This window comes from Musca vetustissima, unplaced genomic scaffold (genome assembly GCF_032173495.1).
Source record: "Musca vetustissima isolate MV318-11 ecotype Yass unplaced genomic scaffold, APGP_CSIRO_Mvet_v1 utg5251, whole genome shotgun sequence".
NCBI classification, from domain to species: Eukaryota; Metazoa; Arthropoda; class Insecta; order Diptera; family Muscidae; genus Musca; species Musca vetustissima.
The window spans coordinates 317,256-343,670 of record NW_026885056.1 but is presented as its reverse complement, the minus strand read 5'-3'; the positions used below and the strand labels follow the sequence as shown (position 1 = coordinate 343,670).

Below are 26,415 nucleotides of genomic sequence, written 5' to 3'. Positions count from 1 at the left end.
CAATGAATGTTGGTAATGCCGTTTACTCAACATTTTCAAACGGTACATTTTTTGACATGACTTGTGAGAATTTAAATTGAAAGGCAGGAGAAAAAAAAACTAAACGAAATCTTTGGAAGAAGATTTGAACCGTGTAATTAATTTTTTCTTGGGCTGCCCAGTCATAACTAGAAAGATTATTAGAGAACAAGAAGGCGAAACAGAATCAACAAAAACGAGACTTAAATAATTTGCTATTTTTCTTGGCATTTAAACCGTTGAATGGTGGTAAAAATACTTTAGTTTTTTTGTTTGTGTTAAATAAATAAACGCTGAAAAAAACATGCAAAAAATTATAGCAAACGGTGGAGAAGAAGCGGCACAAGAAAACGTTTCATTTTTCAATAAACATTCATTACTTTTTTGTTGTAGTTTTTTTTTTGTTCTTTACAACAACAATTGAACTCATTGTGTGATTTGTTATTGTTGTTTTTTTCTTGCAGAAAAACAGCGAACGAGGCATAAATAACCTGAAATATAGCAGCAGCAACAGAACTCGGACGACGCGCTAATAAAATAGTCAAATCAGCAAAAAATCTCAACAACCACGGCGGCACCATCGATCGACGACGGATAACACATACGAAACGGCCACAACAAATATACTTGTTGGTGGAGGGAGACTTCTTGTTTTCTGTTCTGGAATTCCAACAAAGCCCAGCGGCAGGCGTCGTGAATATCTATCCATACCTTTCTTGGCAAGACATGTCAAGTGAAAGAACGTGACTTAATATTGACGAACGCATTAAAAATATTCTGTTACCTCACTTTATCAATTACAACGGATTAATTGAACAGAAGTAACGCCTTCAAAGAAAATAAAACAATAAACAGAAAAGAAAGTTTCCAAAAATAAAACTGAAACAACAAAAAATTAACGACAACTATTTCTCAACAACCAAGACGAAATTATCATCAACAAAATGAGCACCTCCCAGGGTTTAAATACTGCAAGCGCCGCATCAACATCATCGTCGGCTGGTACGACGACGACAAACACAACTCCAACGCTTACAAATGGTGGCTGTGCCGCTACAACAACATCAACATCTTCGAACTCCTCCGTATCATCATCAGTAGCAGCGGCAGCAGCAGCCGGGTCATCTGGCAGCAACAATGAACGCAAACAACGTCTTTTTATAACACACGTCGACTCCTTGGGACCGTATTTAAAGATCAGCGGTCAATTAAATCCCGATGCCATGAATGTAGTGCGCATGCAGGTAAGATCAATAATTAGTTTTATTTATTCTTCGTAATAATATCTTAGTTTAGTCCATATAATGTATAAATATATTCTGTTTGTACTTTACCATTCTCAATAATTTGGGGCCTTTGTTAATTATAACCTCTAATATGACATCATTAAGAGCTTAACAACAAGACACAATTCCAGACACTTTGTTTCTGCTGATGATGATGATTAAGTGCCAAAAGCTGTTAAACAACAAAGAATGTTTAATTTATTTAAACAGCTGTTAGCTTCATCGAAATAAATGGCATATTTAATAGATCATTCCATTTGTTACACTATGATATTCAGGCCCAGACCTAATTCTACATATTAATGATATATTAAAAACCTATTATACATATAGAAGACTACATTATTGAATATAGGTCACAAGACATCATAGAGATAATTGATGCTTCTTGAAGGCTTTCTATTGCTCTTAAAACACTAATATTGATAGACAACTTTATGAAGGGCTACTATTTAGAATACAGAAGAGAGTAAGGGTATTTTGAATGCGGTTTATGTAAATTTTTTCTTATATTAAAATATTTAAAGGTTCGGGTTTGATTGGTTTGAAAAATATTATTAGGTGGTATTAATTTGGTTTGTGGCTTTGTGCCGTTAAGCATCATAGAATATATAATGTTATATGTTTTTCTAAAAATCAAAATAAACGACTCAAATAGAAGACACTTTGTCCACTTTGTAGTGGAATTCTGTAACTATTTTTTTTTTTATCACTGACAAATATCGGTAAAATTAAAGCCCATACTTTTAATGTAAAAAATAACATTTATTTCAACTTATTCATTTGTGTGTGTGTCAATGTGTTTTCAATTGGTTCAATTGAATGTGTGTGAGAGAATGTTAACATACTCTCGAGAGCAAATGAAAATTTGAAGTGCTTTATAGAATATGCATAGAATACTTTTTAAGCCGATTTAAACATGTTACAGAATAGCACTATTAGTATTTTTTTGGTAGAAAACCCATTAGCGATATTTTTATAGAATAGGCTTGGGATGTCTTCTACTTGTGAAGCATATTTTCTTCCTTTGGTATATACAATACCCATTGGAGGTCTTTTTTTTAATAAGTAGCCTTTGGAGCTATTTTATTTATAGAAGGACTTTTGTAGGTTTTTTTTTATGTAGGTGTATATTTATTGAAGACTTTTTAGAGGTATTTTTATTTATAGAAGACCTTTGGATGACTTCCATTTAAAGAAAATCCATTGGAGATATTTTTTTATAGAATATCCTTTTTTTTTTTTTGTAGAATAGCCTTGGGATGTCTTCTACTTGTGAAACATATTTCCTTCCTTTGGTATATAGAAAACCCATTGGAGGTCTTTTTTTAATAAAAAAAAAACTTTGGAGGCCTTTTAGGGTTTAGATTTAGGTTAGGTTTTCTCTTTGCAAAATAACCCTTATGTATTTCCTATTTATAGAATAACCTATCTGTGTAATACCTCCAGGAAAACTTCTGTGTATATATTAGCTTTAAAATGTCTTCTTAAAAAAGTCATTTGCCTATTTTATATTTACCAGAGAGACTCAAGTCTTTTGAAATCTTTTGTCTTCTTCTGGTACCTCTCCCACAAGTGATACAAATTTCCAATATTTATAAATCCAATATCAAGCAAATGGTATGTTCGATTTGAACCAAACTTTGCACAACCGACTATCTTTACCAAGCCTAGATCAAGTTTGAAGTTGGGAACCATTGGTCCTCATCTTCTGGTCCATCTCCCACGACTGATATAAAATTTCAATATTTATAAATCCAATATCAAGCAAATTGAATGTTCGATTTGAACCAAACTTTGCAAAACCGACTATCTTTACCAAGCCTAGATCAAGTTTGAAGTTGGGACCCATTTGTACACTCCTTCTGGTAACTCCCCCACAAATGGTAAAATTTTCAATATTTAAAAACCCAATATTAGGCGAAATGAATGTCCGATTTTAATCAAACTTTGCACAGCCTATTATCTTTATCAAGCCTAGACGAAGTCCGAAAATGGAACCTATTGGTCCACTCTTTCTGGTACCGTTCCCATGAAGGGTCAACATTTTCAATAGTTATAAATCCAATATTAAGCAAATGCGATGTCCGATTTGAACCAATCTTTGTACAAACTACTATATTTACCATGCCTAGATCAAGTCTCAAGATGGGACCCATTGGTCCACTTCTTCTGATAACTTCTCAACTAAGGGTTTATGTTTTATAGACTTGTAATAGCAATTTTGAATTAATTGAATAACCCATTTGATTAACATAAAATACTAAACCTCTTTGATAAAAAGATATACCTTATATAAAGCGAATAATAAAACATGTGTGCAATTCCGAAGATCTCCTCAAACCATAGGCTGTGTGTATATATCTGTACGCAACACCGACAGACACTTTTTTACTTGTTTTTATTTATAGATGACCTTCATTACCACGTCTATGTTTGACCTTTGACCTTTGGTGGGAGGTAAACAAAAAAACATTTTCAGGAGGCCTTCCTTCAAAAAATCTTTCTAAACTCCATTTTTATAGGGCTTCCTTTATATAAGACCATCGTCAGTCTCTCTATTTTTTGAGGACGTTCTGGGACTTTATATAAAACATAAGAGATCTGCTGTCTATAGGAACAGGGAAATAACACTACACATTATTATTTTTTTATATGGAAACGCCCTTATAATACCCGCACGCATAATATGGAGTCTAAATAAAATCGAAACATTCCTCAAATATCCCATAAATTATAACATTCCATGAATTTTATAATCGGTCAATATAGGCTAATTCCCACATAAATGTTCAGTCCCATTTCAGATACAGTCGAAATCTTTTATAACAACATATCGGTTATAATGACGGTATCAAAAATTCCCGAGAAAATCGATTGCCCCTTGACCGTCGTTAAACGCGATTTTGACTGTATTTTGATGGTTCTAAACTCATTCTCAAGTGGTGTGTATTATTAAACATTTCGGGTTTTAAGAGTATAAAATACATCCTATAAGTGTTCCGGCCATGTTGAAGTCCCTAGCCGACCTAAGTGTCTTGTATTTCGTATTCTCAGAGAATGAAATATAAATTGTTCATGTTTTTACATAGACCCAATACAAGGGTTCATACTGATTTAGGCTGTAATGATTTTTTATTACAACAATTTCATATTTACTAAGTTTCTCCCTTTTATAGAACACCTATTTGATGTCATAGTTTATTTAAATCCCATATTTACTATATATCGTTTAAATTTTTATTTAATTTTAACCATTTCCCTACTAATGTTTCTTTTTTCTCCTTTCTTTTCTTTTAATTTGCAGGTTCAAAAAATCTTACCCAAATGCTATACAATTGAACCATCATGGCCGGTCGCCAGACAACAGGCCCTTTTGTTACCGGGTGCCATGTGTCTGTATAAACGTATTAATGGCGCCGCACCGGCAGATTTTGAATTTGTTCGCTCACGCATTACAAAAGTCATCAATACAGCCACCCCAGCAGCGCAAACACCGCCAAAAGTGGAAATAGATATTATTGATTATGGCTGTACTGCAACAGTGGTCAGTTATGAGGTAAGTGATGAGAGTAGCATATGCGAGGAAGTTGGCGGTTTTCTTTTTTTTGTGACATTCCCTTTGTTGTGTTTAATATGGTTTTTTTTTTGTGTTTCCTATTTGGTTAACATAGTTTTGTCATTTCGACCGACGACTATTGCAAATTGTTTCGTTAGGTGTGGTTAACCAGCTGGGTATAAAATTTTTCTTTGTTGATTGGAAGGGGAAATTTGAAGACAATAATATGTGATTATTAAAATTGTGAAAATTTAATAAACAAAGTGCGCAAACTAAAGCGTGAAACACTTTGAGGCACCGTAATACTGAAATCGTCATTGGAACAGGTTTTGCTCCAAAAAGCTGTTCGTGTCTTTAAAACACCTTCGTGTGGTATAATAATTTTAAGAAAATATTTAGGAGACCTACTTTTATAAAAGTACTTTAGGGTTTACTTCATACAAATAAGGCCTTCAGGCGCTTTCCGATATCATAATAAAGGTAGTTACTGCCTTCAGGACTCGAATTTGATATCTGTGATCGCAATGAGTACGGAATACTTCCAGGAGGACTTATATAAATACCGAAGATCTTCAGCATGATTTCTATATCTTTAGTAGATCTTATATATTCACAATCTATAGAAGGCCTTCAAGAAATATTTTGTCTTTTCAATACCTACAGATGGTCTTCTACTTGGAGTTCCTCTAAAGCAATAAAAAGGGTTACAGGAGCTATTGTTGGGTCCTCAGGATGTCTTCTGCTGTATAAAACAGGAGGGCTATATGTCTATAGAATTTCTACAAGAAATCTACTATAGCTATTGTAGACCTTCAGGAAGATTTCTATGCATATATAAAACGATCAGGAAGTATTCTATATATACTGTACCTTCAGGACGTCTTCAGGTACTTCTATGACAAAAGAAGTCCTTCAGGATGCCATCTCTATCTATATGAGGCCTTCAGGAGGACTTTTATGTCTAAAGAAAACATTCAGGAGGGTTTCAGGAAGACTTCTATGTCTTAAGAAGACTTCAATTTCTATAGAAGATCTTCAGGAAGCGTTTCTGAAGATCCTGAGTGCAGATATACTAGATCTTCGCTTCTATGTCTATAGAAGATCTTCAGGAAATCTTCAGTATTTATTTGAGACTTTCAAGAAGTCGTTTATATTTATAGCAGATCTCCAGGAGGACCCCTATGCATACATGATACTTTGGGAGGACAATGAGGCCTGTAGAAGACCACCGGGAAGGCTTCTATGTCTATAGAAGACCTTTAAAAGACCCCATGTCTAAAGAAGACCTTTAGAAGAACATATATACCTATAGGACCCCTTCAGTAAGACTTTGATGCCTGTAAAAGACCTTCAGGAGGACTTTCATGTATATGAAAGACCTTAGAATGACATCTATGTCTACAGGAAGCCTTCAGGAGGATATCTATACCTATAGGATCTTCAATGTGTACACAAGGCCTTCAAGAAAACTTATATTTCTATAGAAGACTTTCAGAAGGAACTCCCTGTCTATAGAAGGCCTTCAGGAGATCCTCTATGTCTATGAAAGTTTTTCTGGGGGCCTTTTACGTCTATACAATACCTAGAGTTGAAAGAAAGAAAAGATTTCGAAGAGCTTCTAAGCCCAAAAATATATTTTTGGAAATATTTTGGAAATTGTCTGTCTATAGGACTAGTTCAAAAGGTCTTCTGCTTATATAAGTCTTCTATGCTTATAGAAGTCCATCAGGATATCTATGTGTATAGTAGATCGTAAGATGTTCTATTGAGTTTTATATCCGCTAAAATTCTTTAAAATCAATATCCAAATTTGGAATACCCTGAAAATAAGTTATTTTTTTATTTATAAAACTCAATTATGCAACAACCCTAAAAATTAACTACATTTTTTAGTTTCATATTTTCGATGGTGGTGGGCATATTTTTTGTTATGCATCATCTTCATCACTATCGCAGTCATCACTCAATTAATATTCCTATAGTGTACTAAACTTAACCAAAAGTAAGCTTTGCGGTTGTCTATATGTATAGTAGGTAGGCAGGCGAGCGAGCGAACGAACAAGTCAAAACCAAAATCACATTCAATTCCGCACTCTACTGTTGTGCCCACAACGCCCGTCAAATTATCATCATATATATCGTTAAACAGCATAGAAAACGCCCCGTCCGCCCGCCAAAGGCAGCAGTCAGACCACTCAGTCATTCATGCAAACTATTTCACTGGTAATTGTATCCGATTGATGGTGATTGCATTGTGTGGCCCATTTACCTACCAAACTAGCTTCCAGCCTAGCGTGCATACGCTTTGTTTTTGCTTGTGAAAACTATTACTTTTTATGGCATTTTAATTTCTCTCTATATAATACGTTTATGCCTTCTTTTGTTGTCGTTATTGTTGTGTTAAATATTTTGGCAGATTTCAATGGGTTTCCGTGCGACTGGCTGGTGCTGCTGCCGACAACTGCAGCAATATGTTATTTTGTCTGATGCTTTCGAAACCTTTCAAAAGCTCTGCTATGTTCATGTCTATTGCAAACCGAGTCGGAAGATATATAAAACAATGAACAACACCATCATGCTTGATTAATGAAATGTGAAAAATTGTAAAAAACGTGTTTTTTTTTCATTTGATGATATATCGGTTACATGGTGTAATATGTCTTCATATTTCTTTGTTTTTATTTTATGATTAATTGTGTATTAAGTTATTATGTTCGAGTTTTAGAGTTTCAAAATATTTATGATATCTATTATTTTCACATAGTTTTTATTTTATATACCCTCAGTATCGCTATTGAAAATAGTTTGGAAGACATACCTACCGTTAATAGAAGGTCATCTGTCTATAATAGACACTTAGGAGGTTTTCTATTTCTATAAAAATCTTTTGAGGACGACTTCAATGTCTATAGAAGACCTTCTGGGTGACTCCTATGGCCTTAGGGCGGACTTCTATGTCTACAAAAGGCCTTCAGGAAGTTTTTCCGACATTAAAATATATTTAGGAGGACTTATATGTCCACAGAAGAACTTCAAAATTGCTTCCAAGTCTTCAGAAGGTCTTCTATTATCTATAGAAGGCTCTCAGGCACTTCTATGTCTGTAGAAGACCTTCAGGAAGATTTATATGCCTATAGAAGATCTTCAGGGAAATTTCTGTATCTATTGAAAACTTTGAGGAAGTTTTTATAACTTCAGGTGGATTTCTATGTCTAAAGAAGACCTTCAGGAATACTTATATGTCTAAAGAGGATCTCCAAAAATGCTTACGTCTATAGAAGATATTCAGGAGGACTTGTATGCCTGTAGAGCAACTTCATGAGGACTGCTATGTCTATAGAAAACCTTCAGGATCTATAGTAGCCCTTCAGGATGACTTTTTATGTCAATAGAAGGCCTTCAGAAGATCTTCTATGTCTATAGAATACCTTCAGGAAGATCTTCAGGAGGACTTATATATCCATAGTAGGCCTTCAGGATGACTTTTATGTCTCAAGAAGACCTTCAGAGTCCAAGTAGGCCTTTAGGATGACTTATGTCTATAGAAGGCTCTCAGAAGAACTTGTATGTCTATAAAATACCTTCAGGAGGACTTTTATGTCTGTAGAAGACCTTCAGAAGAACTTCTATGTCTATAAAATACCTTCAGGAGGACTTTTATGTCTATAGAAGAACTTCTATGTCTATAGAATGCCTTCAGGAGGACTTCAATGTCTATAGAAGACCTTCAGGAAAACGTTCATGTCAATAGAAGACCCTCAGATTATATGTCTGAAAAATACCTTCATGAGGAGTATTTATATCTACAGAAGTCTACGTCCGTGGAAGACCTTCAGTAGATATTCTATATTTATTGAAGAACTTCAAGGAGACACATTGGTCTATATATGATGGCTTCTATGTCTGTATAAGGCCTTCAGGAAGTATTCTGTCTAGGGAATACGATTAGGAGGTCTACTGCTTATCTACTACCATCTAGTCTTTCTGGAGGTATTTTATATCTATATTATTTCCTCACACCCGTAGTATTTAAAAGACTTCCAAAAGGCCATCTGTCTTCTTTATATCCGTCTTCTTCTTCTTTGTTCGTATTTTGAAAGCTCAGATAAAATTAGATACATTTTATTTATTTAAATTATTATTATTTTTTTTGTATATACAAATTTACACGAATTCCAACTTGATTTTTACAAAATTCAATTTTCGAAATAAATTCATCTTCTCCTGCGGGTCGTTATACGCTGACGCCTTCGTGAGGCTCTCCGCCCAGATATGACCCTGCGAGTTGTGGAACGGGATCTTGAGTTTCTAGACGCAGCTGCTGCACTACGTCTCATACGGCGCGGTGCAAATGAACTTCTCTGCGCACGAGAGGAAACTCCGGAACCCTATCGAATAAAAAAAATTTGGATACCATTTTAGTTTTTTCAATTCATTTCACTCATTTCCTCCGTTTATATTTACCATTTGTTTATAACGATTTTTTTCATCTTCTGACAATTTGTTCCACGCCATGGCTCCCTGTCGCACTGTTTCCACCGCTGTTAGGCCACAATTCTTTTGACGGTATTCCCGTAGGAAATTTAGGTAACCATTACGTGTTACCGGCCCAGGTCGCATACATTTACCACCGCCGCTAGACGTAGGACCACATACCATTCGACAATTCATATTGGATTCTTCTTCCCGGTTTTGGGTTTCTGTTTCCCTTGCGTCTTCTTCCTCCGCAGGAGATTTCCCCCAAATTGACTTTATAAATGACCAAATTTTTGCGAATTTATAAATTTCCAAGAAAAGAATTTTTTCCGTTTCAAAATATCATTTATACGCGATTCGAAAAACAATTTTTGCTAGATTACAAAATGTATTTCATCGATTTGAAATTTGAGAAAAAAATATTTTGAAATTTGATTTGATTAAATGACAGCAATTTCAAATTTAAATAATAAAATATATTTTTTGTTGGTCTAGTAGTTTTATTTTCTCAACACAACTATGTTATGAGGGTATTACCCCAACTGAACTGAATCTAACTGAATTTATATATTTATGTGTGTCCGTCCGTCTGACCATTACAACTTGTAATCAAAGTTTAGGCCGTAGTTGTATGGATGAAGTGTTGCTTCCAGGTCGGTTTTGGCCAAAATCTACACCTTCCTGTAAATCTGCCAGTCAACCCTGGTAATAATGAAATCGAAGTAGGGGGAAAGTCGCTGTCAGATTTCCATTGCCATAGATGATACGATTTCATTTCAGGCTTTCACAAATTTTTGCCTTCCCAAAGTGTGAGTCCCACAAAACCGAACTAGATTATCGATCATTTTTTACTTTTCCTACATCCACCACCTCACAATGGCCTTTTGCATTGGTATTATAGGCTTGCTATTTGTAGCCATGTGTTTGGGATTTCCATCATATTCGAGATTGGTGTTTTCTCCCATCCATAATTCATCTTGAGTTGTAGCATTCCTTTTTATTCGTAGTGGTATCTATGGCGTCATCCTACTCCTTCAAATGCGAATCATTCCAGATGTGAATCTCGGAGACTCAGTTCGAAACTGGGGATTCCAAGGGAGCCACCCTCCCACATCAATCGAATGGCAGTGACCCTCTTTTAATGAGAGGGAGTTTGTCAGTAATACGTATGGTGGTATTTACCATGGCAAGGACTAGGTATCTAGGTATGAAGCACTTTATGAGGCTCCCAGGTATCAGCAAGGCTCCATTCGAAGGCGGCCGATACCCTGACTGAAAACCAAGTTCGTCTAACACGCACCCCAAACACACAACTCTTGGGAGATCACATCAGGAATTAAATGGTCTAAGACCTGGGAATTTATTCTTTTGGAGTCGTCGATTTAGCCTCGTTGATTTTGGGATCATAGGCCCTAGGTTATTTCCTCCGAGACTCTCCCCCAAAACCGTTGACTTTCCGCCGGATTCGCCATTACCTAATGAATATTATTGTGTCTTTCAGTATCTGCAACCTGCGGACTCGTCCGTTAGCACACATTCAGCTTTGCTCCCCGTAGGCGGACTCTTGTTTGTTAGGCAACGAATTCTTAACAGTCAGGGTGGCCCGATGTATATGAAGACACTAAATCTACATCCAGAGTTTTAATACTTGGACTCGGCTGAAATTAAACTAACATTTAACATAATGGTCGATGGAAATCATATTCGGACTACCAATTACCCTATTTTATTGGATACAGACATAGAAGACCTTCAGACCTTCTATATCTATAGGAAGTGTTCAGAACGACATCTATGCGTAGAGAAGATCTTCAGAACGACTTCTATGTCTATAGAGCTCCACCTGGGGGGAGCTATTTCCATCACCCAATGAAATAGTGAACTAATATGTGCCGCGAGTTCACCCATAAGAACTATAAAAAATGGATTGAGGTGTCGGGTTAGTTGCCCAATGTCGGAAAACCCAACCTACTATGAAAAATAACTTTTATGTTTTTAGAATATCCAATATTATTAGATACAGACATAGAAAACCTTCTATGCCTATAGAAGGTCTTCAGAACGACATCTAGCCCAGAGAAGACCTTCAGAACGGCTTCCATATCTATATAGAACATATATAGAAGACCTTTAGAAGGACTTCTATTTCTATAGAAGGCCTTCAGGAGGACATCTATATTTATATAAGACTATCAGGAGAATTTCTATGAAGGAGACTATATATATGAAGACCTTTAGGACGACTTCTATTTCTATAGAAGGCCTTCAGGAGGACATATATATTTAAATAAGACTATCAGGAGAATTTCTATGAAGAAGACTATATATATATGTCTATAGAATTTCTTCAGAAGAACTTCTGGAAGTCCAGAAAATACCTTCAAAAGGAGTTCTATTTCTATAGAAGACTTACAGGAGGACTTCTATTTCTATAGAAGACCTTCAGGGGAATTTCTTTATCAATAGAAGATTTTAAGGAAGTATAAAGAAGACTCTCAGAAGGACTTGTATTTCTATAGAAGACCATCAGAGGACCTCTATATCTATAGAAAGACTTCAGAAGGACATCTACACCTATAGGATCTCTTCAGTAGGTCTTCAATGTATATAGAAGACCTTCAGGTGGACTTCTATGCCTACAGTACAACTTTAGGAGGACTTCAATATCTATTGAAGTTTCTTCAGGAAATTTTATATATCTACAGAAGGACTTTTATGTCAATAAAAGAACTTCATAAGGACTCATTGGACCTTCAGGAGAACTTCTATATCTATAGATGATCTTAAAGATAACTTCGATGTCTATAGAAGAAGACGTTTCGATTACCATCAGGAAGTCTCCTAGGCCCAAAGAAAATTCGTTGATCTCTTATAAAGCAATATGCAATATGTAATAGGCAATAAAACTTCAAAAGGACTCATTGGTTTTTCAGGAGAACTTCTATATTTATAGAAAAACTTCAAGAGATCTTCGGTGTCTATAGAAGAAGACCTTTCGATTACCATCAGGAAATCTCCTGGGCCCAAAAAAGTCTTACTGATCTCTTAAAAAGCAATAGGCCACACAGTGGTAAGCTATGCGGTGCCAGTGCGGTTTTCGAATGAAAGTGATGCACAGTAGAAGAATATTCAACCTGCCAGAATGTCGCTTTGAGCAACGTTGGTGTCACCCCTTGAGACCTGTGTACCATCTTCATTTGGAACGGAAAATCTTAACCTGCTGGTTTGTTATCGTTGGAAGTAACACTTCCATTGCCTAATGAACAAGCTTACCCCAGTCAGGCACGCCAGGAAAGATCTAGAGAGAGAGGTCAAAAGGTACAAGAGTGAATCTCTAGACCAGGCAGCAGGTGTGAATACCATTAATACGTACGAATGTATTCTTGGGGATTATCCACTGTCAATAGCAGCAGAGGACAAATATGAATATTCTTAGCTCAGCTAAGATCAAAAGTTCCCTTATAGTTGTAGAGGAATATGCTGCCAAGGTATAATTGAATCTCACCATGATCTTCTCAGTATATTTGAACGACTCCTCCTCCTCGAAAAATGATAAACAAATTAGGTGCCATATTTTTGTTTATCATATTTCGTCATGCATGTTTTTTCTCCATTTGAAACAATTTGCTGAATTATTTAATTGAATTTCTTACTGACAGTATCTAATAAAAAAATGATTAATCGAATGAATCGTGTATGAATAATTTGTGCATTCATTTTATTTTCGACTTTCCTTCTTTTTTTATTTTTTCAACATTGAATTACTTTTTATGGTGGATCTCAACTGCCTCGCATGTTGTTATTTGAATATTTTTTTTTTTGTAGTTATAATTGAATACGAAAATGTGCACGATATAGAGAAATTTCAACTGAGTCAATGAACAAATTGTTGTCTTGCATCTAAAGTAGATTTAATTAATCAGCCATTGAAGAAGTGTGCACATGTGTGTGTTTCTCAGTGCAAGTTGAGCTCTAATTGGGTAAATGTATAAAATTTGCAAAATTTAAAAAAGTAAAAAAAAAACTGTTGCCAATTTGTAAATCCACAAAAAAATTGGAAATCTGTCAACTATAAATCGTTTGCTGCCTGCAAAAGCTTTCAATACCTTTAATCTCCATCCGATCTATTCAAATTTTTATTTATTTATTCATTCATCAAAACAAATGACATTATTCGCCTTTTTTTTTATAATTGCCAATGAACTCCCTACCGCAAAGTAGAAGAAGTGTACGACGGGGAAAATATGAGAGAGTGACATAGTAGTTGGTGTAGATTGCTTATATGGTTGATTGCCCATCGCGCTAGACCTAGGTAAATGGTGGTGGCTGTGGCTGTTTAAGCAATTACTTCATACACCCACTTTGCTACTGAGCCGTTTTTTTTGTTTTATCTAAATAAGGTTTGGAATGTCGTGTCGTCATTATCATCGGTCTCAATGTTATTGGTTATAATGTGTGTGTGTGATAATGAGACAACAGACGACATAACCTCATATCAGTATGGAAAAAAATTTAAAAACCAGTGATCGAAGCAGTATATACTCCACACATATGATACCCACGAAAATCAAACTTTCTGTGGTTCTATATTTGTACCCGGCTAGAGGTCAACAAATATTACTAATATTCAGTCAAGGAGGGCTATACTTGTGCAGATTCCCTTTACCGTGGGTTATGTTGTGATGTTGGGCTTATATTCGTGGCCTATAGATCGACTCGAAAAAAAAAACACAAAAAATTACGTTTTCGGTTCACTTCATCCTAATATTATTATCTGATCATTACCGAAAATTATAGGCGTTGTTCTTGACCATACCTTGATCCTCATAGAAAATTTCAATGCGATCAGCGCTTTATTTTCGCCTTCTAGTGTGGTAATGGAATACTAAATTATATCTGAATACCTAAGCACCTGTGAATATTTAAGTGCAATTCCCCCATCCAAGTACATACGACAATATAATTAGTATCAATATAAAGGTCAACCATTCCTCTTGGATACGCTATAAACTTCTCGGGTCGATTCATTTGGCCCTCTCAATATTGACCGATCTTTATAAAAACAGGCATGCTTATTCTTTGACCCGATCCCCTTCTAATAATTCTAATTGCGGCCTCTGGAGCGACAAATCTCCTAAATATTAACCGATTTTTACTAAAAACAATAGGGGTCTTCATTGGCCAGAACCCAGCCTACATGCAAAATTTCGTGAAGATTGGCCAATAACTATGGTCTCTATCGTGTTTACAAATTATAGTGAACAGACGGACGTACAGACACACATGTCTAGATCGACTCAGCTAGATAAAACGATCTGTATACTAAAAGGTTGGTCTAGGGCCAATATCTTGCGGTGTTAAAAACTCTCGGAAACAGGCTACACAACGCTATAATACCCTGACAACATAGTTGTGCGACGTATAAAATATTCTAAAAATCTAGTTAGAAAAAATTAGACGATGTTGACGACCTTCAGCCTATCACACGCAGTATTCGTTTATCCTGGACTGTGTGAACTGTGATTTCTTAGTTATTTTAAAGGTCTTCTGAATAAAAAATCCATTGTTCGGGGGTCGAGCAATTCTGTGTTGTAGCAACTGAAATACAAGAACAAATTTATTATGATTTTTGCCTTGTTCTTCAGTAATCAAATTCAGGAAGGTTGCTTCGTCCATAGGCATTTCGGAAACAGGTGAATAGACTTAGCTGGCCAGTTGAATAGATGCAACGTGTCGTCTGTGGTAAGCAGCATGTGGTCCACATGCTGTTATCGAGCCATCAATTCGTGCCCAATAGGAATTGAGGCGGTAGCATCCTCCTGATCTTAGCTGTGTTAAGACTGCTCATGTTTCTACTTTCCTCCATTTCTATGCCTTGTGAATGGGGCACTATGTATATCATTAAAAAGGTATTGTTCTATTGTTCTACTGTATGAATCCTACTCAGACCTGTCTGATAGGCTTTTGATCTACATGAATCTCTCTCCTCCCACTCTAGATCATGAAGATCTCTTCTGACGTGCCCAGGCACGTCATGCCGTCCATCGGCACAAAATTTGGTGGTGCTGATGGACAGATATAATACGCAGAGTCAAATTCGTAAACCATACTGGGCCGCATAGCTTGCCACTGACCGGCCTATTGCTTTATATGAGGTCAATAATGTCTCCAAATATCTGTACTGTTGTTTCCTTCCTGCTATAGTTGGTTTTCGAGTAGTGAATTGTGCCTGGAAGATTCCATGATATTCTGATCTGCCAGATCGGGCTGTTCCGACCTAGATGTTTACATATCTCCTGACGTTTAGGGGTAGAGTAAGTCTGTCCAATTGGCTATAGCAAGGATTCTTCGTAGCGATAACATCCAGGAAGGTAATTCAACGACAACATAAATCTGGTATCCTGGTGTCACGACGAGACACCTGGTTGCAGGTTCTGACAGTTCTTAATGTTCTTCAACTTCGTATTACTTACAGTCGCATATGTTACCATTGACCTATAGCCAACAGTCTCCTCGTTCAGGGCGAGATTCATTTCAATCGTTCATATGGTGATCAAAGGCTACTGATTTGTAGAGCGGATATTTTCATATTTATCAGATGGAAGAAACTTAGAAGATATTTAGAAGTTTATCGTCCAGTGGTCCAGTGGTTTTGGAACATCAGAAACGTAGAAAATGACCAGTTCCGAAGAAATCACTCCACAGAGGAATCTTCGATCTGAAACGACCCGAGTCTTACTCGGCCATCGAAAGGTTAAGCGCTAAAGCCTGTTTTTGTTCAGTCTTCTGCTAATAAGTGTGGAAATAACGTACAATGCTACTGTAATTGTGGTGGTAATGACCGGGGGTGCCCAGACAATCATTCAGGACAATCAGGATTACTGCTAACATCACACAGTTAGTATTGATGTTTTTTTGTTGGGCTTTTATAGTCAGTATTTATAATGAAAATAAAACGGAATTTATTTCATTTCTACGTTTCGTGTTTTTTTTTCAATATTTTCAAGTGCTGTTTTTCTTGATATATTGATAAAATAAAAATTGAAATTTCTTTCAATGTATTGCTTATTCTGAATGGTGCACTTATTTACGATCTTTTCTCCCATTTTCTATTTATTTATTGGTCTCCAAAGGCCACCATCCTCAATTAAACTGTGGCCCTATTCGGCCTTCTAAGACTGTCACAGGACGTTAAGAAATCGTCCTCATCACCGGGTGGTGAGTTCTTAGGGGTGTACCCCTAACATCTGTTTGGAAAAGATTAACAATAACCTTGTACTATACAAATTTGATTAGTACTTTTTAAAATTTTATATTTTTCATTTTAATTAAATCTCTAATATTTTTTTCTTTTCTTCTTCCTCTTTCAGTTGCTATTTCCACAAAATCCAGAAGAAATAACAAATGTCCCAACTATGTGCTCGCAATATATAGTTTTGGGCATTTGTGAAGACTGGAAGAAAACACAATTAGATGAATTGACACGAATGATTTCACATCATACCGTAGAGGTTTCCATTATAAAAGAAGTAAGTACCTATAGCTTCCATATTTGGTAACCATACAAAAATTAATTGCTATTTGTTTTATCTTCCTCCCTCCCTCCATCCAGTTTAATCAATTTAAATTCATAACAATGAAATGGAAAGATTTCAACATCGCTGAATTTCTAATTCATCAAAAGGCAATGGGTGCACCCATTGCCAACGATTTGTTATTTGAGAATTTTTCGAAAATACTCAAGCAACAACAACAAAAACAGCAGCAGCAAGCTGCCGCCCTCAATAATAATAATATGCCAAGTTTAAATATGAATAATCAACCGAAGAATGTGCAGAACAGCAACAGCAACAACAACAATAACACAAATTATTACAATAAAAATTATCAACAACAACCGCAGCAAAAGCCAACATCTGTTGTACCACCACCAATACTGAATTCCAATAACAATAATATGGCAGGTGGTTTGGCACAACAACAACAGCAAATTTTGGCTGCCGGCAGAAGTTCTCTATCGGCACGTCTACAACAATTGCAGCATCCACATTTGCAGCAACAACATATGCAGCATATGGCCGCTGTGCAGCATGGTAATATGCGAAACATTATGATGGTAAGTAAAATTGGGTGGTGGAGGAGAAAGCCAAAACACAACAATTCACCATCACCACCACCAGCACCACTTCCTTGGGAGTTTAGACATATTTTTGGTTTCCTTTTCTCCGCATGGCTGTGGTCATGTCAAAGTGGTAATTTTCTAAACACAAATATTTAAAAACAATTTTTTGAATTGCTTTCTGTGTCAATGATTATATGATTATATGTCAAGAGCTCTACATTCTAGCCCCGCGCAAACTTTCCAAATTTTATTTTAGGCCATATATTCACGCCATAAAACAAATTATGGTCACTAAGTTTTGGTTGATTTGACCGATCATCATCTAAACAGCCGTTCTAAGTATTTGGTCAGATCCCCATAACCGTGTAAAATAAGTGATGTTCTGCATATAATATTGGCCTTTAGATCGACTAGAAAAACTGAATTTTGTTTGTTCATATATGCATGCGACATGCTCAGTTTTAATACAATTTAAAAATAATTATTAATTTTTTCCTTTTTCCTAATTCTAGTCCGGTCCAGTGCAGCCACGTATGCCTCAGTCTATTGGTAATCTACGGTCAATGATGCAAGGTAACATGCTTTTTTTAATTTATATTTCAATAACAACTAATTCGATTTATTCCTCCTGTGTTCTTTCAAGGCATTCATTTACAAAATAATCGCATTCCTTTTACCGGCTTACATTATGCTCAACAACAACCTCCGCCACCACATCATCATACATTGGTATCTGCCGCCGGGACACCAGGTGGTGGTGTTGCCTACAATGGTCTGCCTGGTGTTATGCCAACCTCGGTGCCACAATTTAATATCTATAATGCACGCTATCAAAGGCCACCACCACCCCAAACTGCTGCAGCACATCTTCAACAGCAGCAGCAACAACTTGGCGGTATGAATAACGGCATCATGGCACCTACCGCCACAACACCTCTTTCACCACCACGACGCACCACACCAGCCACATTTAAATCGAATAATTTGGTAGTCGGACAAATTTACGATGTCAGCATTAGTTTTGTTGAGAATGGTCCCTTCCTATTTTCCGTCCAATTGATAACCCATCAAGATGATTTGACCGATATGATGAATCGCATCGAAAAAGTGGAGTTGAAACCGTTTAGTGATAAACCCATGTTGGGTACTGCTTGCATTGCCCGCTACTCGGAAGATGGTCAGCTTTATCGGGCGCTCATTACTGGTGTCCAGCCAATGGCATGTAAGGTGGCCTACATTGATTATGGCAATGCTGAAATGGTACATTTCAGAGATTTATATGAGATTCCAGAGGAGTTTTTGAAATACAAAGCATTTGCCATACGTTTCACACTGTCGGGCCATAAAGAATTGGAGCCCATCGATGATAGTCTAAAGAAAGCCTTTAAAGATTTGGTTATCTATAAGAATTGTAAACTAAAGGTAATGCCTCTGGAAGGACCACCCTTAGTTCAGTATTGTGAATTGTATATGCAGGATAAGAATATTTTACATGTCCTCAGGCAAATACAGAAGACACGTTTGGTTTATGCCAAGGCAGAGCCTTTGCGTAGCAACGACGTGGTGGAAATTCGATATATTGATTCTCCCAAGAATTTCTATGTCCAAAAGGTAGAGAATATCCCGGCCTTTGAGAAGCTAATGGATGATATGTTTTTGTATTACAATAAAAATCAAAATGTACCCAATCACTTGGCATTGGGTGCCCCCTGTATTGTGAAATATGAAAATGAATGGTATCGAGCTGAGGTGATGAGAGCCGATGCCACTGCCATTATTGTGCGCCACGTTGATTTCGGTTACGAACAAAAGGTCACCAAGAATTTGTTGAGTACCATTGCCGAGAAACATTTGAAGCTACCACGCCAGGCTGTGCAATGCTGCCTGAAGGGATTCGAAAATAATGAATTGAGCAAAGATTTGGCCACAACACAATTTGAAATGTTGGCCGAAGAATCAAATCGTGAACGTCGTTCATTTACCGTCAAAGTATTCCGCATTCAGCCGGATGGTGTTAATTTGGTTAATCTCTGCACCAAGGATTTGAATGTTATGAAGAAGTTATATAAACTCTCAATGCCATTCGAACAATATTTGTCATTGGAAAAGGAAGATTTCAATGTACACAAAACAACAGCGGTGATGCATGCAGCAGCAGCTGAAAATGGTCATGCCAAGACGCCGTCAATAGCTTCGTCTACAGACATGAACTCGGTGCATTCCAGTAAGAAGGGTCAAATTTTGAATTCGACCACGGTGCATAGTGAGGAATTGCGTATGCAAAATAAACAGAAGCATCAGCAGCAACAACAACAGCAATCGCAATATGCTCAGCAGCAGCGTAACAATCAAAGTTTCCAGGGTTCGGTTTCCACCACCGAGTGGGATAAGAATAGCTCTCACAGTTCAATGGCTGAGACAAGAGATTCTCGCTCAACATCCAGTGATTTTAAACCCAATCAACAACAGCAACCCCAGCAACATTCGCAACGTAAACAATATTATAAAAATTATCCCAATCATAAACAGCAGCAACAACAACAGCAACAATATCAACAGCATAGCTCCAATAATTCGGTGGCAAGTGATAAACGTAGCAATGCCAGTAATTACAGTAGCAACAAGATGATGTCAGCCAACACCCCACCCAGATTCCAGAATAAACAAAAGCAGCAGCAGCAACAACAAAAACAACAGAGACCACAAAATGCTCCACAAGGATTCTCGCAGAATCAGTTGAAACAGCATAATCAACAACAACAGCAGCAGCAGCAACAACAAAAGCAGCAACAGAACAACAAGTCATTCAACAGTGAAACATCCAAAAAATCCACAGATACTTCCAGTGAAACTTCAAAGAAATCCCAAGAAAATGCATCCACAAAACAGCAACAACAACAACAAAAAGAAGCACCCGTATTTAACTTTGTACCCCTCAACAAGGCATTCCCTGTGAAGCCATTAGACACACCATGCCGTGAAGAAGTTATTATATCATGGTGGATATCACCACATCAATTCTATACACAATTAAAATCACGTTCCGCTGAATTTGAACGTTTCATGAAAGAAATACAACAATTCTATAGCAAGTTGCCATTGCAACAATTGCAATTACGTGTTGGATCCTATGTAATGGCCCGCCAACGTAAGGATAACATTATTTATCGTGCACGGATATTAGCCTGCAATCAAATGTTACGGAAGTATAAAGTCCACTTTGTTGATTTTGGTAATATGTACACCGTCACCTCGGAGGATATATGGCCGGTGGAAAAGAAATTTGCCGATTTCCCCATTATGGCCTATTTGTGTGGTTTCGATGGCATTGTATCGAATTATGATCATTTATACATCATTGATCGAATGGATAAGTATTTGCCACAGGGCGTTACCCTGCAATGTGAATATATTGAAAAGAATACACAAAACGATTTGTATTTCGTTAATGTTATGGTCAACAAGGTGTCGCTCAAGGAGACATTGAAAAACGAGAAATTGATAACCGAAATTTGTCCAGGTAAAGTTGTAGTATTCCCATTTTCTGACATGGTTTTATTTATAAATACGTATTTTTTGTTTGTTTTTTAGAATTACGTTTGGAATTATTGGCTGGCCAACAGATACGTGCCAAAATATCTTCCATCAAAGATATGCTTAACTTTAAAATTGAATTACCTTTCTATGGCTGTGATAATATCAAACACATTGAGGTCTTGTGTTCCTACGATGATGTACGTTTTGTTAAATCCAATCAGGATATTGCCAAAAAATTCAAACAATTCTATGTGGGCAAATCGTGTGTTTTCAATATCAAGGATGTCAATGATAATAAAGTGTGAGTATGAAACGATTTTCCTTTTTGAAATAATACATTTTAGACCTCATTGAATATTTATTGACTCGGTTTTTTGAGGCTAACAAATTATATTTTCGACACGGTTTCCACAACCACCTATATATTTTTATATATGTAGTATATTTTGAGCATTTAGGCACTAACTAATAAGCACGTATCCTTTTTATTACAGAATTCTTCTGCGACCGCTGCTTCCCTTACTCAAAGAGGATATACCCTGGTATATTTGTACTGCCCCCATTCTCTTGGATACATTTAAGATTCGCGTGGGCTATGTATCGACAGCATATCGTGTCTATGGACAAATTATTGCTACCGAAACGGAAATGGCACAACTTTTGGATGATATGTACAATCATTATGAAAATCAAGGTAAAATCCTTCCTTCTCCTACCTCATACCAAAAAATTCTAAAATCAAAATCTAAAATCAAAAAATCATTTCCCATAGGTACCCTCCTACAATCCTTTGAACCCGAAAAGGTATGTGCCGCCAAAGGCAGTGATGGCAATTGGTATCGTGGTCGCATTCTAAATAACAAAACTGCCGATGGCCCTGTGGAGGTCCTATACATTGATTATGGCAACACCGAAATGGTCGAGAAGAAAGACCTAAAACAATTGGAAGAGAAATTCTATTTGAATAAGAATGCCTATGGTGTGGAAATTAATTTGCCGATGAAGACGCTATCGGCTGAAATGCAACAAAAACAAAAGGGTAAAAAATCAGGAAATAATCAAGCAGCAACAAATGGAGCTACAAATGAAACCGACATTGCGGTCATTAACAAATTGACCAGCCTAACATTGGACCAGGAGATAACCGTAAAATGTCTGGAGGTGAAAAATAATCATTTAATTGCTGAATTGATAATGGCTGATGGTCGTAACATGATTGATATGTTGAAGGGTGAGAAATTGATTAAATCACGTGATTTGGACTTTATGCGTAAACTTTTGGAGAAGGAGAAACCAAATCAATTGGAATATATTGAATGTGTGGATTTGACCATTGAAGATGAGGAAGAGGAATCTAACAACTCTGCTGCTACGGCTGCTATTGTGGCAGTGGTTGGTGATAAAAATAAAAATAAGAAACCAGCTTCGCCAAAGAAAAAGAAGGCAGTAAAGGAAGCTGCAGTGGAAAAAGAAATTAAACCAGTAGAAGTTAAGGTGGAAGTAACAGAGAAAAAGGCCGAACCTGCTCCAAAGGCAGAGGAGAGTAAAAAATCAATTGTTTCCGAAAAATCCAATGAAGTGGAAAAACCAGCAACTGCTGTTGTTCCTCCTCCTACTCCTGCTGCTGCACCCGCTAAAGAAGTCACCCCTACACCGGAAAAATCAATTACACCCGAACCTGTGGTCAATCCCTTTGCCGACTGGGAACATGCTGTCCTGGCCCATTGTGACAACCCCGCCCAATTCTTCATACATCCCATGGATAAGGTTAAGGATCTACAAAAACTCCAAGAAAATCTACAAATTGTGGCCAGTTCTTTGCCACCCCTGATGCGTGTCATAAACGGTGCCTATTGCATTTCCATGTACTCGGTCGACAAACAATGGTATCGTGCCAAAATCCTCGATGCCGAATTAATGGTCTTGCAGTTTATCGATTTCGGCAACACAGATTGCGTCTCCGATTCCACAGATCTCAAGGAAATGTTGGTCTTCCCTGATGTCGAGCCATTGTGTATACCCTGTGCTCTACCCATACGACCAAATGGCAGCTTGGACTGGCAAGATGCTGCCAATGGCATCTTCAATGATTCGTATAACAAAATATTGGATTATGAATTCATAACCCACGGCGAACAATTCAAAAAGAGTTATCTCAACCTATACATCGAGGGTGTAAATGTCACCGAAAAGCTTATTGAAAATGGTTATGCCAAACCATTGGAATTGGTTGAGTCGGGTTTGAATTGTTACATCTCACACGTGAATGGTATATCCGATTTCTATATCCAATATGAAAAGGATTCGAAGGGCTTGGAATTGATTGAAATCTATTTGGCCGATAACGAAAAGTTAAAGAAATTGGAGAAATTCGAAAAGAACAAAATTGTGGCTGCCCTCTTCCCCGATGATGAAATGTGGTACAGAGCCAAGTTGTTGAGACAGGTGCCAGATGGTTATGAAGTCCTCTTCATTGATTATGGCAATACAAGTATCAGTCCCGAGTGTAGAGAAATTTCCCAGGACATTGCTGAATTGCCACCTTTGTCAAAGAAATGTGCATTGGAAGTACCGGAGAATTGCAAATCCTGGTCCGATGCGGCAGAACAGAAATTCATGGAAATTGCTGACACCGGTGAGACAATCTTCAGTGTTGAATTACGTGAACCAGCCAAGGATCACGCCATTGTCCATTTACTTATTGATGGCCACAACATCAACAATGATCTGCAGGAGTTGTGTGAAAAGAAACCTCTGGCCGAAACTGGTGCCGACTTGATGAACACCAGTTTCAACAGTTCATCTTTGCAGACATCTGTTTGTGAAACGGAATGCTATCATGCCTTTGTGTCACATGTCAATTCACCGTGCGATTTTTATGTACAATTTACACGTGACACTGCTCAGCTGGAAGAGATGACTCAGGTGTTGAATTCCACAAACATGGAGGCATTGGAAAAACCGACAAAGTTACAACTATGTGCCGCTGTCTATCCCGAAGATAACTCGTTGTATAGGGCACGTATTGTGGAACTGTTGCCAGAAAACCAATATCGTGTTTTGTTCATTGATTTCGGTAACGAAGCTGTGACCAGTGAATTGAAAACTTTGCCCCAGGATTTATTGAATATTAAGAGCCTGTCGACCCATTGCCAATTGGAAAACTATGCCAAATTTTTGCAATTTGGTTCAATTGCCACTGAGATTTTCAATAATTTAATAAATCAATGGGAGGGCCAAGTGCGTGTTGGTATGATCACTGAGGCTGAGGGTAATGTTCCGGCCATTGTTAAAGTGTTGGCCTTGAATGGCAATGAAAACCTCTGCGATTTACTGAACAAACAATTGGGTTTGGATCACAACACACAAACAATGACCCAAGAAGCTGTGATGACCGAAGAAGAACTGCTCAAGGCCAGCAAAACCTGTCTCATCTCCCATGCCATATCACCATCACATTTTTACATACAACTTAAATCGAATTCCGGAAAAATGGAACAATTGGCCAAATCACTGAGTGGTCATAAAGTCAAGTCGGACTGTGTCGAGTTAAAACAAGCCGAATTGGGTATGGTTTGTGTCGTCTTTTCCACCGAAGATGATCGTTATTATCGTGGACGCATTGAAAAGATATTGGCCGATGATAAGGGCTATGAAGTATTCCTTTTGGACTTTGGCAATACGATTGTATCGACGGATATACGCGAAATGTCGGAGGAGCTAAGAGCCATACCCTCAATGGCCTTGCGTTGCCAATTGAATAACATTCCCTCAAATGTCAGTGAATCGGTGTTGGAGGAACGTTTTGCCACTCTCATAGAAAGCCACTTTGGTGATTATTACGACATTGAAGAAGATGTGGTAGCGGATGAGGAATCCCGTCTCCACATCGTGAAGTTGCAAGTCAATTACAAAGATTTAGCCGAAGAGTTACAGAAGGCTGTGGAAAGTGATGCAGCCGGCATTGAGGAAGCATTCTCACCCCTACCCGAATTACATGATTGCAGTATCATTCATGTCAATTCACCACAATCGTTCTATGTTCAGCTGAGTAAAGACGTCTCTGCTTTGGAAAAGGTCACTGATGTTTTGCTCGATGCTGAAAGTGATTTTGCCGAATTTACCGATATTAGTGTGGGGGCTTTGTGTGCTGCTGAATTTCCCGAAGATGGTGCCTATTATAGAGCAGAAATTGTTGCCCTCTTGGAGGATAATAAATGTGAGGTGCATTACATTGATTTTGGCAACAACTCCGTAACTGATAAACTGCGTAAATTACCCGAGGATTTGTTGAAATTGGAACGTTATAGCAAACATTGTTCATTGGATTCCACCTGTCCTCAAACGGCTGAGGTACAGCAACAATTTGCCCAATTTGTTGATACGCGATTCTCGGAAACATTCCAATTGGAATTTTTGAAATCCAGTGATGCTCTGAATATTGTACGGCTGTTCTATCAGGAAAAGAATGTCATCCAGGAATTGCAAAATCAGATGATGAATGGTGGTGGTGCTGCTGATGGTGGCAATGATGCCAGCAGTGGTTTGGGTACCTTGAGCAATGGTTTTGACGAGGGCATTGAACAAGAACAAGCAGAAAAGCCAACAAATGGTGATGTGGCGGAGGCTGCAGAAACCGAAGAACAAAAACAAGAGCAATAAGGAAAATAGATATTTTGTAAGAAAAAGACAAACAAGCCATATGCAAATGAAAAACAAAAAAGAAATTGAAATGAAGGGTTTCATTGATAGAAAAAAACCCACGTTTATAAAATGAAAATGCTAAAGAAGAATACAAAACGAGAATAAAATGGGTTATGGTTCCCATGACAAAAAGTAAAAGAAATGCCAAAACGAGGAATTGCAATAATTTGAATTTGTTTTTAAATATTCCTCATGGAAAATGGACTGCTGATGATCGATCATAAATGAAAAAAATAATAATGTTGGTGAAGAAAACGAATGCAGCTGCTGCAGTGCTGCCAAGTGTTGAAATCAAAGATTTAATATCTTGATATAATTTTTATTTATTTTTTTTTAAATATAAATTAAGAAATGTTATATTTTCTTACTACTACAAATAATATGTTGTGTATGTATGTGTGTAACAACATGACCTTCTAAAAAACTGAATGAATGAATGATAAATCTAAATACGAATAAATTTCTTATGTTATTGTTTTAAACAATATTTAAAAAAAAAAATACGATCATGATAAAAAATCATCCAGATCATATGGATCTGGAGTAGCTGAAACTATTTTCTCTGGATATGTTGCGACCAAAAGAAGCTATGTTGGTTTCTCATTTTAGTTTCAAGCAATATTTTTTTTGAATTTTATTAACTAAATTTGAAATTGAAACCCAAAATGTAAAGAATTGTTTTAAAAATTGAATTAATTTTTTTATTTATTTTT

The 26,415-nt window shown here is 37.0% G+C and overlaps 1 protein-coding gene across 1 annotated transcript; it reads left to right on the top strand.

Moving 5' to 3' along the window:
- The first annotated feature begins 962 nt into the window (after nt 1-962).
- LOC133332160 (maternal protein tudor) lies at nt 963-25,660 on the top strand. Its single transcript, XM_061540539.1, has 9 exons — nt 963-1,262; nt 4,612-4,863; nt 16,710-16,868; nt 16,952-17,455; nt 17,974-18,034; nt 18,105-20,981; nt 21,053-21,299; nt 21,493-21,692; nt 21,771-25,660. Exons 1-9 carry the CDS (start codon nt 963-965, stop codon nt 25,658-25,660), a joined length of 8,490 nt encoding a protein of 2,829 aa, XP_061396523.1.
- Nucleotides 25,661-26,415: the final 755 nt, after the last annotated feature.

What these genes read in the sequence shown, in the direction of transcription:
- LOC133332160 (XM_061540539.1), top strand. Translation starts at nt 963, where the DNA reads ATGAGCACCTCCCAGGGTTTAAATACTGCAAGCGCCGCATCAACATCA. An exon ending in GATGTCAATGATAATAAAGT is followed by an intron (nt 21,300 to 21,492) that starts GTGAGTATGAAA and finishes TTTTTATTACAG; the next exon opens with AATTCTTCTGCGACCGCTGC. An exon ending in CAATCATTATGAAAATCAAG is followed by an intron (nt 21,693 to 21,770) that starts GTAAAATCCTTC and finishes CATTTCCCATAG; the next exon opens with GTACCCTCCTACAATCCTTT.